This window comes from Lichenostomus cassidix, chromosome 2 (genome assembly GCF_008360975.1).
Source record: "Lichenostomus cassidix isolate B80296 chromosome 2, HeHo_3.0, whole genome shotgun sequence".
Classification (NCBI taxonomy): Eukaryota; Metazoa; Chordata; class Aves; order Passeriformes; family Meliphagidae; genus Lichenostomus; species Lichenostomus cassidix.
The window spans coordinates 14,103,970-14,116,556 of NC_139482.1; the positions used below are offsets into that span (position 1 = coordinate 14,103,970).

At 36.5% G+C, this 12,587-nt stretch overlaps 1 protein-coding gene across 2 annotated transcripts in view; it reads left to right on the forward strand.

Moving 5' to 3' along the window:
* The window catches only part of KIF5B (kinesin family member 5B), a 34,208-nt gene extending 21,899 nt beyond the window's left edge, over nucleotides 1–12,309 (forward strand). The window contains exons 15-26 of one of the 2 annotated variants that reach the window (XM_085050382.1): nucleotides 434–577; nucleotides 1,218–1,406; nucleotides 2,262–2,379; nucleotides 2,723–2,784; nucleotides 2,900–3,009; nucleotides 3,193–3,294; nucleotides 5,326–5,386; nucleotides 5,491–5,562; nucleotides 5,736–5,840; nucleotides 6,346–6,562; nucleotides 8,272–8,401; nucleotides 9,770–12,309. In XM_085050382.1, coding sequence (XP_084906508.1) covers nucleotides 434–577; nucleotides 1,218–1,406; nucleotides 2,262–2,379; nucleotides 2,723–2,784; nucleotides 2,900–3,009; nucleotides 3,193–3,294; nucleotides 5,326–5,386; nucleotides 5,491–5,562; nucleotides 5,736–5,840; nucleotides 6,346–6,562; nucleotides 8,272–8,401; nucleotides 9,770–9,776 — 1,317 coding nt within the window. In that variant the 3' untranslated portion in view covers nucleotides 9,777–12,309. The remainder of the gene's footprint in view (nucleotides 1–433; nucleotides 578–1,217; nucleotides 1,407–2,261; nucleotides 2,380–2,722; nucleotides 2,785–2,899; nucleotides 3,010–3,192; nucleotides 3,295–5,325; nucleotides 5,387–5,490; nucleotides 5,563–5,735; nucleotides 5,841–6,345; nucleotides 6,563–8,271; nucleotides 8,402–9,769) is intronic. The other variant, XM_085050383.1, reaches the window with a different exon arrangement.
* The last annotated feature ends 278 nt before the right edge of the window (nucleotides 12,310–12,587 follow it).

Genomic DNA, 12,587 nt, shown 5'->3' on the forward strand with positions numbered 1-12,587 from the left:
AGCTGCCACCACTACAACTACAGCAGCTCAAACTAGCTGAAAAAGTGCTGTAGAGTAAGTGTTGTGCTTATGAACTCTCAGTACTAGGTGCCATTTTTTGCTTTGCAAGAGTTAAGAGCTCTGCAGAAAAAGCTGGTATTGTTTTCCTTTACCAAAATAGGCTGAAAAGTGTTGGACTTGCTGTCCATGTACCCTTTTTCTATAAATGTGATTCCCTGCAATATTTAATCATATATAACTCTGAATGTTGTTTAACAATGTTAACACTAATTTTGCTGCAGAGTTTCAAGATTATATTTTGTGAGCTGAAGGTCTCTGTCCCCAGTACTTTTTAGTTCTTTCCAAAGAAATGCTGGTACTCTGTAAATAGTATGAAGCTAATTCCAAGAGTGAGAGTGTTTTGTTTATTAAAGGGTAACTTTTTTTTCTGTAGGTCACTTTAGCCAGTATAGATGCAGAGCTTCAGAAACTTAAAGAAATGACCAACCATCAGAAGAAACGAGCAACAGAAATGATGGCCTCCTTACTAAAAGATCTTGCAGAGATTGGAATTGCAGTAGGAAATAATGATGTCAAGGTAAGAGTTAATCACTGCTATCTTTAGTGCCATATGTTAATAAACACATACATTGTGGATGTGTGGGGGTATTTTCTTAGTATGGTAAAAATTACCACCATAGGAAGCTTCATGTGTATTAATAATTCCGACATAATCTTCTCCATTGCTTATACTGTGACTTAATCAGGTCCCAGACAGAATTTGATTATGCATAGACAAGGAAGAGCAGGCATGGTTTTTTTCTGAAGCAATGTTCTCATTCATGTCGTCAGACTGCTATATGAAGTGGTCTTAACAGCATTGTCTTGGAAATCTGGTATTGATCTATAGTGACAATTGGGATGATGCTTATATTAAAAACAGAATGAAGACATGAAATAAAAGATAAATCTAAAAGATGGCTTTAGGGCAAGAATGTAAGCAGTGTTAGAAATCAATAGTGAATTGTATTTCCTTCTTCAAGCAACTCATTGTCTTTGCACAAACTTCTAAATTACCAATCAGAAAACTTAAATACCAAAATACAAAGGTTTGGGTTTAAGTGCTGTGGTTATCACCTGAGGCTGGGGATGTGTCCTGGGCATTAAGCTATTCTGGTGCACCTTTAGTTCAGTTTTGTTATCTGAGCTTTCTAAATGTGCTATTCTGTACTTTTCAGCAGCCTGAGGGAACTGGCATGATAGATGAAGAGTTCACAGTCGCAAGACTGTACATTAGCAAAATGAAATCAGAAGTAAAAACCATGGTGAAACGTTGCAAACAGTTAGAAGGCACACAAGCTGAAAGCAATAAGAAAATGGAAGAAAATGAAAAGGAGTTGGCTGCCTGCCAGCTCCGGATCTCACAGGTAAATATTTCTCTACAGTGTGCAGTGTTCTTCATAAATTAGATTCATTAAGCTATTGGGGAAAAAAAATGCAGGGTTTTTGTGGCACCTCATGAAGCACACTGTGAGTGAACAGCCACAAGACTCAGCCATTTCCTTAGTACTCTCTTTGGTTTGGATGCTTCTAAGTAATTCAGTGTGACAGGATGTCAGAATTTCTGCAATATATCTGTAGCCTCATAATGCTTTTGTAGCACTTGTATTAAATGCTGGAGTCTATGTGTTCTCTGTCACAGGATTCTTTACAAATACAAGCCTTACAGAAGGAATGGCTAGTGGACACTCAGCCTGCTAATGCCCCAAGTTGGAAGTGGGAGAGTTAATAGCACAGTAAAATTTCAGGACGTTTGCATAGCAGATTAAATTTACCTCTAATGTGAGAAAGCCATTTTAATGGGATTGTTAGAAAATATCAGTAATGTGACTTCTAACACTTCTGAAAACTGTAATATACATATGCAATTTAATATTGCTGTATTTTATTTTACATACAGATAATTTTTTTTTTTAATCCAGAGATGTACATTTCAGGGCAGTCTTCTAAATACAGTGGGCCTCTCTTGCGTCTGTTAGTATTCAAAACATCTCTTCTTCCAGCCAAAAATGTATTTCATTCCAATCCAAAATAAAGACATTGTCTTACAGGCTACATTACAGATCTACTTGAGTAGTCATATTCTTCTAAGTGTCTAGTTGGCACCATTTTTGTTTTGAAATGAGGTTACTTGTTGTGTAAAAAATGAGTATGAGCCATTTATGTAGATGTAATTCCATGGTACCTAGTTCCAAAGTAAATGAATCTTTTCATTCCACAAGCATGAAGCCAAGATCAAGTCACTGACTGAATATCTTCAGAATGTGGAACAGAAAAAGAGGCAGCTGGAAGAATCTGTGGATTCCCTTAATGAAGAATTAGTTCAACTCCGAGCACAGGGTAGGACTTGCCTCCCTCCACCCCACCCACCACCACCACCATTTTAAGAATGTAGTGATAAATAGGGAATTGCTCTGTTCTGTTTAGGTTGAAGGGTAGAGCTATAGAAAAGCTTTTTGCTACTGAACATGTAGAATTAATAAATGGGAAAACATGTTTGCTGTTTGAAAGAGCTGTTGTTGCTAGGATTAAAGATGTTGCTAATTTAATAAATTTTTGTGATGAGAGGGGACTTTTTCCAAATTATAAGGTGTTGGCAAGGGAAGGGGAAATTAGGGCCATCATCCATGTGCTTGCCTAGATATCTCGCTGAAATATGTTTTCTCTTCTCTATCCCTATTAGAAAAGGTCCATGAGATGGAGAAAGAGCACTTAAATAAGGTTCAAACTGCAAATGAAGTCAAAGTAAGTCAATTTAATTGTTTAAAAAAGAAGATAACCCCAACCACCCAAATCCCCACAAACTGTGTCGGTAACTCAGAGTCACTGGAGTTTAATATGTTCTGGTTTTTTCTAATAGCAAGCTGTGGAGCAGCAAATTCAGAGCCATCGTGAGACACATCAGAAACAAATCAGTAGCCTGAGAGATGAAGTTGATGCAAAGGAGAAGCTCATCACTGAGCTTCAAGAGTAAGTAATTGTCATTATTTTAGTGGTGCCAAATGTCTCTGGACTCTGCAAGTACAAGAGCACAGTACAAAGGGAAGGAAGTAGCAAGGGTTTCCTCCAGTAGTGTCCTTCTGTCTTCTGTTTTGTTACTGAAAGTGATGTCTGATGGTTTTGGCTGATAAAATATTTACTTTCTGTATTCAGCCAAAACCAGAAGATGATGCTTGAACAGGAACGTCTGAGAGTTGAGCATGAGAAGCTGAAAGCGACTGATCAGGAAAAAAGCCGAAAACTTCATGAGCTTACGTAAGTGATAATGATACATAAAACAAATTGTGTGTGGGGACACTTACTGTATAAATTTGTGACCTAATATGATGAATTGGCTCTCATTTAATAGTATGCTTATTAAAGAGAAGCCTTCTCGAACCTGACTTTTTTAAAACCTTTGGACTGCCTGGATACTTAAAATTGGAAGTAAAATTATGAAAGACATGAAGGCCACAACTGTTTTTTTGTTAATATGCTATGGATTGGAGTAATTAACTTTTCAATTTGCAGCAAAGTATTGCATTCTCTAAGACTGGAAGAGTCTTCTAACAATTCCTCTTACTCTTTTCCTAGTTCTTGTGGGTTCCCTTATTCTCGTTATGATTCTTGTGTGATTTAACTTGTTAGACGGCTCTGATTGGTTTATTCTTACAGTTAAACAGTTGTGTGCTTTATTGATTAACTAAATATAATGTGTTACTGAATTAGAGACTCAAAAGTTAGTGCAAAAATTGGAATTCTGCTTGCAGGTAGGTAGGTATCCAGGAGTCAAGATGGAAAACAGTTCTCAGCTTCTGGAAATCCAACTTTAATCTCCTGGAAATCTTTCTAAGAGTATCGGTTGCAACCCCTATCTGGCCCATACCAGTTTATCTTTACAGAAACTAAAAATACATTATATTTAAAAGTGCTTTTTGAAAAAAAAAGTTTAAAATACACATACAGGTGATTTTCAGGGCTTTTTATTATGGAATGTGAAGTAATTAGAGGGACCTGATTGATCTGTGCTGGTGACTGAGAAGCAATACTTACTTTATTTTTCCTTTTTTTCGTTTATCCTTTTTAACTGAATTTTTAACAGTACCCTGGTCTTTGATTTTTTTTTTTTTTTAATGTGCCACAATGATTACAAACAAAACTTATGTTAACTACAATGGGTTTTCTTGTCTTGTAAGATAACCTACACATACCACATTATTGCTTCCTATTTCAGTTTGCAGGCTCAGCTACATCTAGCATTGACCACTTTAAAACACTTGCTATATAGAGACATTCCTCTTCAAAAGATTTCCAAAGAAGTTTTAAAAATTAGTTTTGTGTTCTGTGTCCTCCCCCAGCCTTTTTGAATCCAGTTATTTTCCACTGTATACCATAAATGTGCATGGCAAATGACAGACCAGGAACAATGCAGATTATTCACTTTAATTTTTTCCATTTGGAGTTGTATAAGATGCCTGGAACTGCTTACCTAGAGAGATCTGGAAAATGGATAGGATGCTGACATTATTTAGAATATTTTCTTACATCAAATGTTTACTCATTTAACTGTGAACTAGTAATGAAACTGTCTGAGTGAGGAGATATTTCAAGAGGAAAAAAAGCTTTTTTAACTACTTAATAGGAACACTTCATTTTCATGCAGTCCTTGGCCTTTCTATTCTAATCTCAGGTCATAAAAAGAAAAGTCCCTGTTCCTTTCCTGTATGCTGTCATCTTGGTAACTGCACTGACTTACAGTTCTGAGAAAGAACATTTCCTGTGCAGAAAATGCTTTCATGTTAAACGGGAAGACAGCAGCTCTGTACACTGATAATGATCAGGTTATGTTCCTGTGCACTGACACTGTTTGTTTATGATGCTGCTTTTGCCAACATGTTGAGGGTGAGGTGTTAAAGACAACAAAACGTTTAACTTGTCACATGATATCATTTCAGCTGGTCAGAGTTAAGAACATTCGATATGATCTCCCCAAATATTTGCTCTGAAGCTGACTCTGAGAGTCTTGTCTTTTACAATTCTAGAAACTTCTATAATTTATGCATCTGAATGTACTTGTTTGTATTCAACATTAAAAGTATGTCCGTCTTTCCTTCCGCAACTCCCTCAATCCCACCCCCCCACCATACAGATTACTGAGTGTGGTGTCATCCCTTGGTTACATCTTTAAGAGTTCAACCAAAAGATTTTTTCATTTGTACTCTATTTGTACTCATTAGTCTATTCCTCTAAAACATTAACATTTCTAATTTTTCTAGGATATTTCAGGAATAATTTATTCTCTTTTAGGGTTATGCAGGACAGACGGGAGCAAGCAAGGCAAGATTTAAAGGGTTTGGAAGAGACTGTGGTAAGATAGAATATATTCTAAAGCAAATGTCAATATTTGTCTTTTTCTTCTTTCTTTCAGAGTTTGTTTGGGTTGTTTTGTTAATTTCTTGTCCTTAACTGTAGGCAAAAGAACTTCAGACTCTTCACAATCTTCGGAAGCTGTTTGTTCAAGATCTGGCTACTAGAGTGAAAAAGGTAATGAGGTGCTGTAGAGGAGTTTGTTTCTGAGAACTCTACATAAATTTCAGTTTAGAACTAAACTATGAACTGATGTTTATTTGGTGTAATTTTTCTGACTTGATCTTAATATGCAAGTTCAGATTTGTACTCAGCCTCCTGTCTCTCTCACCATGCCTTTGTTACTGCAGAGTGCTGAGATCGACTCAGATGATACAGGAGGCAGTGCTGCACAGAAACAGAAGATTTCCTTCCTTGAGAATAATCTTGAACAGCTTACAAAGGTTCACAAGCAGGTACAATGAGACTTCATTTCAAATTTTAATGAAACCTACTCCAGGTTCATTATTACAGAAGTAATTGCCTATTGGTCATAAAGTAACTGTTTGATAAGTAAATACTTCTACATCTTAAGTGTGTCTCTTGATACAGGAAAACTTTAGTCTATTGTTTTGTAACATAAATTAATTAGCTATTTTAAGTACATGTGGGTGTATAAAAAATAGCTGCGTTTAAACTGAAAGAAATCCAAGTTCATGTTTAGACTTCATATATCTGTGTAAGGGCTGCTTGCCTGTCTCTGATGGAAGAGGTGCCTCTGTTGGGTAGCAGGTTCTTCCACAGTAACTAATTTTTTAAATGACAGTCTTAATGTCACTGAAGTATATAGATTTACTAAAAGCTTAAGCAAAGTTAATATAGTAACCCTACTGCTTAACCCCTTTAGGGGTGGGGAGGGTATTTGGTTAGCTCTCCCTATGAAGAGAGATACCAAGAAATTAACCAACTCTGGTTTTGTAGCTGGTACGTGATAATGCTGATCTTCGCTGCGAACTTCCTAAGCTGGAGAAGCGACTTAGAGCTACAGCTGAAAGAGTTAAAGCTTTGGAATCTGCACTGAAGGAGGCCAAAGAGAATGCTTCTCGTGATCGCAAGCGGTATCAGCAAGAAGTAGATCGTATAAAGGAAGCTGTAAGATCCAAGAATATGGCCAGAAGAGGACATTCGGCACAAATTGGTGAGTGAAGAGTCCTTTGCCCTCTAAAGCTTCATCTGTCTCCTACTTCCTTTTTTTTTCTGTGTGTGTATTTACATCTTTCAGCCCTCATTGAAACTGCGTGTGTGAATGTGATCTATTTTCTACTCTGAGTTATATTTTGGTTAACAGACTGTGTGTGTAGGTGGCACTTTATGGTTGTGTGGCTTTGTTTTTTTTTTATTTTAAATGGCTTTGGGAAAGACTTACCAACCTAGAATTCTAGCCTGAATATGTTACATTTCCTAGAAGAAACAGTAGACTCTACATGAGTCTTAATCTCTTAAATCATTCCAATTCCATTCCAATTTCTAAGACTAAATATGTATTTCAAAGCAAGAAGAAAGATTGAAGCCATCACCAAAAACAACAGCAACAAAATTGGCTTGATCTTATGCAGGAGAGGCAGACAAAAGCCCACAACATCCAAAGACCCTTAATTACCTTTTCAGTTGTTGGTTCCAAAACATACAGTATCCACAGCCCTCTCTAGGGGAAAATAATGGAAAAACAAAGGGATGGGAAGGTGGTGGCAGGATAGTCATATTCCTTTGCTCCTCCATCTGCCATTACCCGGTTGAGTGCTGAGGACTGAGAAGGTGTGTGACCTGTGGAGGACTTAACTCTGCACATTACACTGCAGCTGTACAACTGAAGCACTTTAGTCATCAATACACTTCCCTTAAACAATAATGCGACTGAAATGAGCATTGCAGTTAAATTTTGCTCATATTCTCTAGGTCTGCAATGAGCTGGTGCAAAATAGTTACAATTTTTTGGTCACATGAAGTGGCAGCTTGCAGCCAAGTGCTTTTCTGTCTTAATTTTCTATCAAGTGGTCTCCAAGAAAACAAACAATTCTGTAGTGAGCTCACCTGAAGTATACAGCCTCTTGTGCTTAAATGTCTAGATGAACTAGTCATGTCTTACTGCAGATCAACTTCATATAAGACAGTAATTGAGAAGTGTTAGTCTGCTGCAGCTGCTGCCCTGTAGGTTCTTTGTATCTACTCTTGCCTGCTGAAACTTTAAGTGCTTCTCTTTATTACAGAACTTTGTGAAGTCCTACACATATTTGTGTATGTTCTGTTAAGAGCTAAGTGCAAAACTGATTGAAAATACAGTTTATTAAGTGTATGCAGCTTGTGGATGACCTGTCGAAACTGCTGGGTTTTTACTTTGGTTATAGAGCAAGTTTTATTTTTATGTGGTGCTAGGCTGATGATTCTGTGAAATATTGGTGTGCAGAGCCACTTGCAGAGAGAGTAACTAGTGACAACAATCAAGTAGATGTGGGAAGGACAGCAGGTATAATGATTCCTTACAGGAACATAACTCTCATGACACTGGCTAATGTTGTGTCTTACTTGAGTCCTTATTGCCAAAAAACAGGACTCAGGGAGGGTAACACTTCAGGTGGGATAGATAATTCTTGTGAAGATAATCTTTATCAGAAGCATTGCAAGCTTTAACAGGGAACAATAAAAGCAAAACCTTGTCTATTTTCCAGGCTTTGTTGTAGCTGACACTAATCTGTTACATTCTCAGAATGCCATCCCCTAAACTTGTTTTCTTATTCAAAGTACATTCAATTGTGATTATTACATTTGGCTAACGCTATCAGTAAATTTGAACAATCCAAGGTATAATTGTGGTGTATATATTTGTAAGTCACCTTTCTTGTCATGCAGCTAAGCCTATCCGCCCTGGCCAGCATCCAGCAGCTTCTCCAACTCATCCAAGTGCAATTCGTGGTGGAGGTGCGTTCACTCAGAACAGCCAGCCAGTTGTGCTGCGTGGAGGTGGACGGCAAGACAAAGTGTAAGTTTGGCTTGTAGCATTTTTTAAAATGTGTGATCAAACTGCTGCATATTAAGTTCATTACAGTTCATTCTGTAGCATGAGGTCATTTGAATAGTCAGATTAACTCCTCTTTTTTACAGAATTTTATAGCCAGTGGAACATTATAATGTACATCTGACTAAAGCTTCTGCTGCTTTTCTTATAGAACATGTTTGCTGTAAAACAGTAATTCTGATGGTGTTCTGCTGGAGTAGAACAAAATCTGGAAACAATCAATTGCAGATAATTACCAGTCAAAAACTGTAGGCACTCTTTGATAAAGAAGTGGACATTTTAAATTCTTTTGGCTTGCTAATATCTTTTTAAATATGGTTTTGTTCAGGAAAACATTGATTGATTAAATAAAAATTACCCTACTTTACCATGTTATTTATTTGTTTTTTTACTGTGTTTGCACACTGCTTCATAAGTCAGTGATTTGAAATTATTAAACAGAATTTTTGTCCTCATCCAGTAAACTCGAAATGTTAGCGTAGCTAAAATGCAGTTACAGTAATTGAAATTAAATGTGCACTTACTTAAAAACATCTCTAATCTCCAAAGTAATTACCCACAGTGTGTTATTTGATACGTTTAAGTTGCTTTATGGAAACATATCCTTTTTTAATTAATATCTGCTTTATAGGTGGTCTGTTGCTCACCTAACAGTAATGCTTTACTTTATATTCTCATGTCATCTTCACTTTTGAATGTGTCCATAAGTGTCTTCTAGACATTCCCTTAGTTAAGGTCATCTGCATCTTCAGTTTGAAATACATCTGAAATGGGGTGGGTGCTTCTCTTCTGAAGGGCTCCAAATCAGCTGATATTAATTTTGTTTCTATTTTTTTTTTCTTATTATTACCTGACTTTCCAAAGCTTCCTCTCCAATTTAAAGAAAACTGGGCTGTAGTACTAGTCAGGGTTACCTAGTTCTGTTCAGTAATGACTCAGTAAATAAGAGGCTGAACTGATGGGTACTTCAACCTTGAGCAGCATTTACCTTGAATGACCAAGGAGTTGCCACTAGCCAGGAAAAGCAGCAACAGTCATGGGAAATGGAGCTGGGCAATAAGTGGTTTCTGTCTGTAATGTTTACTCCATTATTGCAGCCAAGATTGCATACCCAGTCAGTTTGTTGTGCTGTAAATTCATTGGTAGCAGACATCATTGCTTAAATGCTTTGTGTTGTGTAATGTTACATTTTAAAGTGGATGTTTTATTAACACTTCTCTGAGTGGTTTAAGAACTGGGCTCTTAAAGGCCATGTAAATAGTGATATGGTCTACTGTAAATGTAAATAACTTTGCTTTTTTGGCTTAACTCTCTGATCTTTCTCATTTACAGCTGCTGAAAAGTAAACGCAGCGTGAAGAGGATTTGATATTGCGTAGAGGGAGTCATTCCATGACAATAATCTCTCCATTTGGGGACTGTAGGATTATTTTTTGAAAATTGTATAAATTATACCTGGCCTGTACAGCTCTTCCCCCTTCTACAAATTCTGCTAACTGATTCCCAAAAAAACAACTAGAGTGCAATTTTGGCGTCTTGAAAAATGACATGTTACTTAAAGTGTAGCTCTGCTTATTACACAGTTTGTCTTTCATGTCTTAAATTTAGTCTGCACTGTGCCAAGCTGAATGTACGTTGAGAAAATCTTAGTTCAAATTTTCTAGCTTAATTTGTGTACATCTTGTCTTAGGGAATGTGCAACAGTGTTTAAGTATACTTTCATTTTTATCACTTCACTTAACACTACATGTCCCACTGAATTAGGGCGGCACTCTACATTACAGTTTCCTTTTGGAATGCTGCATAGAGCATTGGAACTAACTGTGTTTGTCCAGTGTGAGAATCCTGAAGTGCTTACGACAAACTGCCACGAGGCACCGCGACCGCCACACCACCGACCTAAAGAGTTCAGTACGAACAAGGCTGTGTAACTGTTATCGAATGCCCGGGCACCGGGTGACTTAGAATTAAATATTGTACAGTAACAAGAGTAAACCTGAGTTTACAAAAAAGACTTTGGCAATGGATTATCCCATCTGTCCTGTTCCTGGTTCTGCACACAGTACAGTCTGGTGGAGTGAAAACATTCTGCTTCATTCTGATGAGCCTGTCTGTCCATTTGTCTGTGTCTGTGACGGTTCACTTTCGCTATTTCGTAATAGTGAAAAGAGGGCAATCTAAAATGTAACTTTATATTCCACTACATACAGTACTGGAATTCTTGGCTAAAATTTTAATTTTCAATTTAAAAAGCCTTTTTCAGCATCAGGCCAATGAATTCAGATACGTAAATAAAGGACACAACTTTTTTAAAACTGATGTATCCAGAAATGCCAGAGCCATGTGTTTAAAATAACAATAAAATAAAGTGCTACCCTGAGTTGTATTTGTAATCCATTTGTAAGTAGGTATATGAAATGTCCAAAGTAGTAGTTGTTGAATATTTTTCTTCTCTTTGAAATAAAGTCCTGTAAAGTGGCTAACAAAATGAAACGTGGGGTTTTGGTTTTTTTTGTTTTGAGCTCCGGTACTCTCACTGAGCTGAATCCGGGGTTTAAAGTTTTATAGTATAATTTACATAACTTATTGATAGGGTTTAGCCACTACAATTTTTAGAGCAGCCTTCTTCTGTATAGAAACTAAGTAACCAGGTCTTTAAGAAAGAAGGAACTTAGTACTGCTGGAAGAATTCAGTGAGTTTTTCAGACCTGGTTGATACAACTTTTTGTTCTGGCTTGAGTTTTTTGCTGGATATTCAGTTATTGTGGAAACAGTAGAAACTCTGTGACTGTTCAGACAGCAAGTCACTTTCAACTTTTGTATTTTAAAATAGGCAAACTATTTATATTATGATGGAGTATAGTCAAATTTAGACCTTCAACCACTTTTTTTCTATATCTACAGTAGTCTGAATTTTTAATAGTTTAATTTTTAAAGTTTGAGTGTATCAGTTGGAAATCCCACTATTTTGGAGTTTTCAGCTTTTAAAACAGTTTTCTTTACTAAGGCCACCAAACACTCCAAACTTTCAGTTGTTTTAGAGCACAGTTGAAGGCAGCATACTGAGGAACAAAAATAAAGAAACAGCAAAATATTGAGTTAAATTTCTCATAATGGAATCAGCACTGTCCATCATCTTTCTCGATGTTAACTACAGGTTTTCAGGCCTTCATTTGTCAATGTGCAATCATAAAAACAAAGTGACACACTCAAATGAAGCAGGATTTTTTTCTCATGCCTGTGAATGGGGGTTTCATTCCTGTAGGTAATTGTCATGGGTTTTGGTGCTGAAAATTGCTGTGTTTAAAAAATTAGATTAAATAGTAACTAGTGTGTAGCTCAGTGTACATCACCTTTTTATATTTAAACTTTTTTTTTTTAAACCTTTTATGAAGTTTACCAAGAACTGCCTCTTAAAATGTAAAAAAAACAAACACACAACTTTCTTTGCTTCCTGATTTGGCTGTCATAGGGCAGCCAGACAGGACAATTACTGTATTTTGTAAATTAAAGTATTCAGTCTATACAGGGAATGTTCAACACTGCTATTTCAACTTGCAGTCTTTGAATGGTTCTTATTTTTATGTTCCTCCAGATCATATTTTTAAAAGATGGTTTAGGTTAGGAACTTGGTGAAATAATATTTATTTCTGGTGAACAACTAAATTATTTACATAACTTAAATGCTGACTCACTACTGTGTGTAACTCTAAATTTGACATGAGGACAAGTCTACCTGTGGAATCTGATTTAACTTCAGTACACTTAAGATGCATTAAAACAATTGGTTTGGGGAAGACGCCATATAGTTTTAACTTACCTGCATGCTGTAAATGTATTTGTGTTTAAATAAAGAGGAGAAAAATCTTTGAACTTCTTTGTGCATTTATTCCATTTGTTATCTGTACGTGTGGTTTTTAAATTGTCTCCATATAATGCTTTTCATTTGGTTGGCTGCATCACCAGTTTTCTCTTTCTGAACTGTGATCACTTGATGTCTCCAGCCTCTTATGCCCATGTTAGTTAATACAAGTACGTTTTCCCACACACAAATATGGATATTTAAGTCTTAGTCTTCAGAATACTATCCATGAGAGAAAAAAACACACCCACACAAAAATCTCAAACCAAACAAAACAGAAACACACACC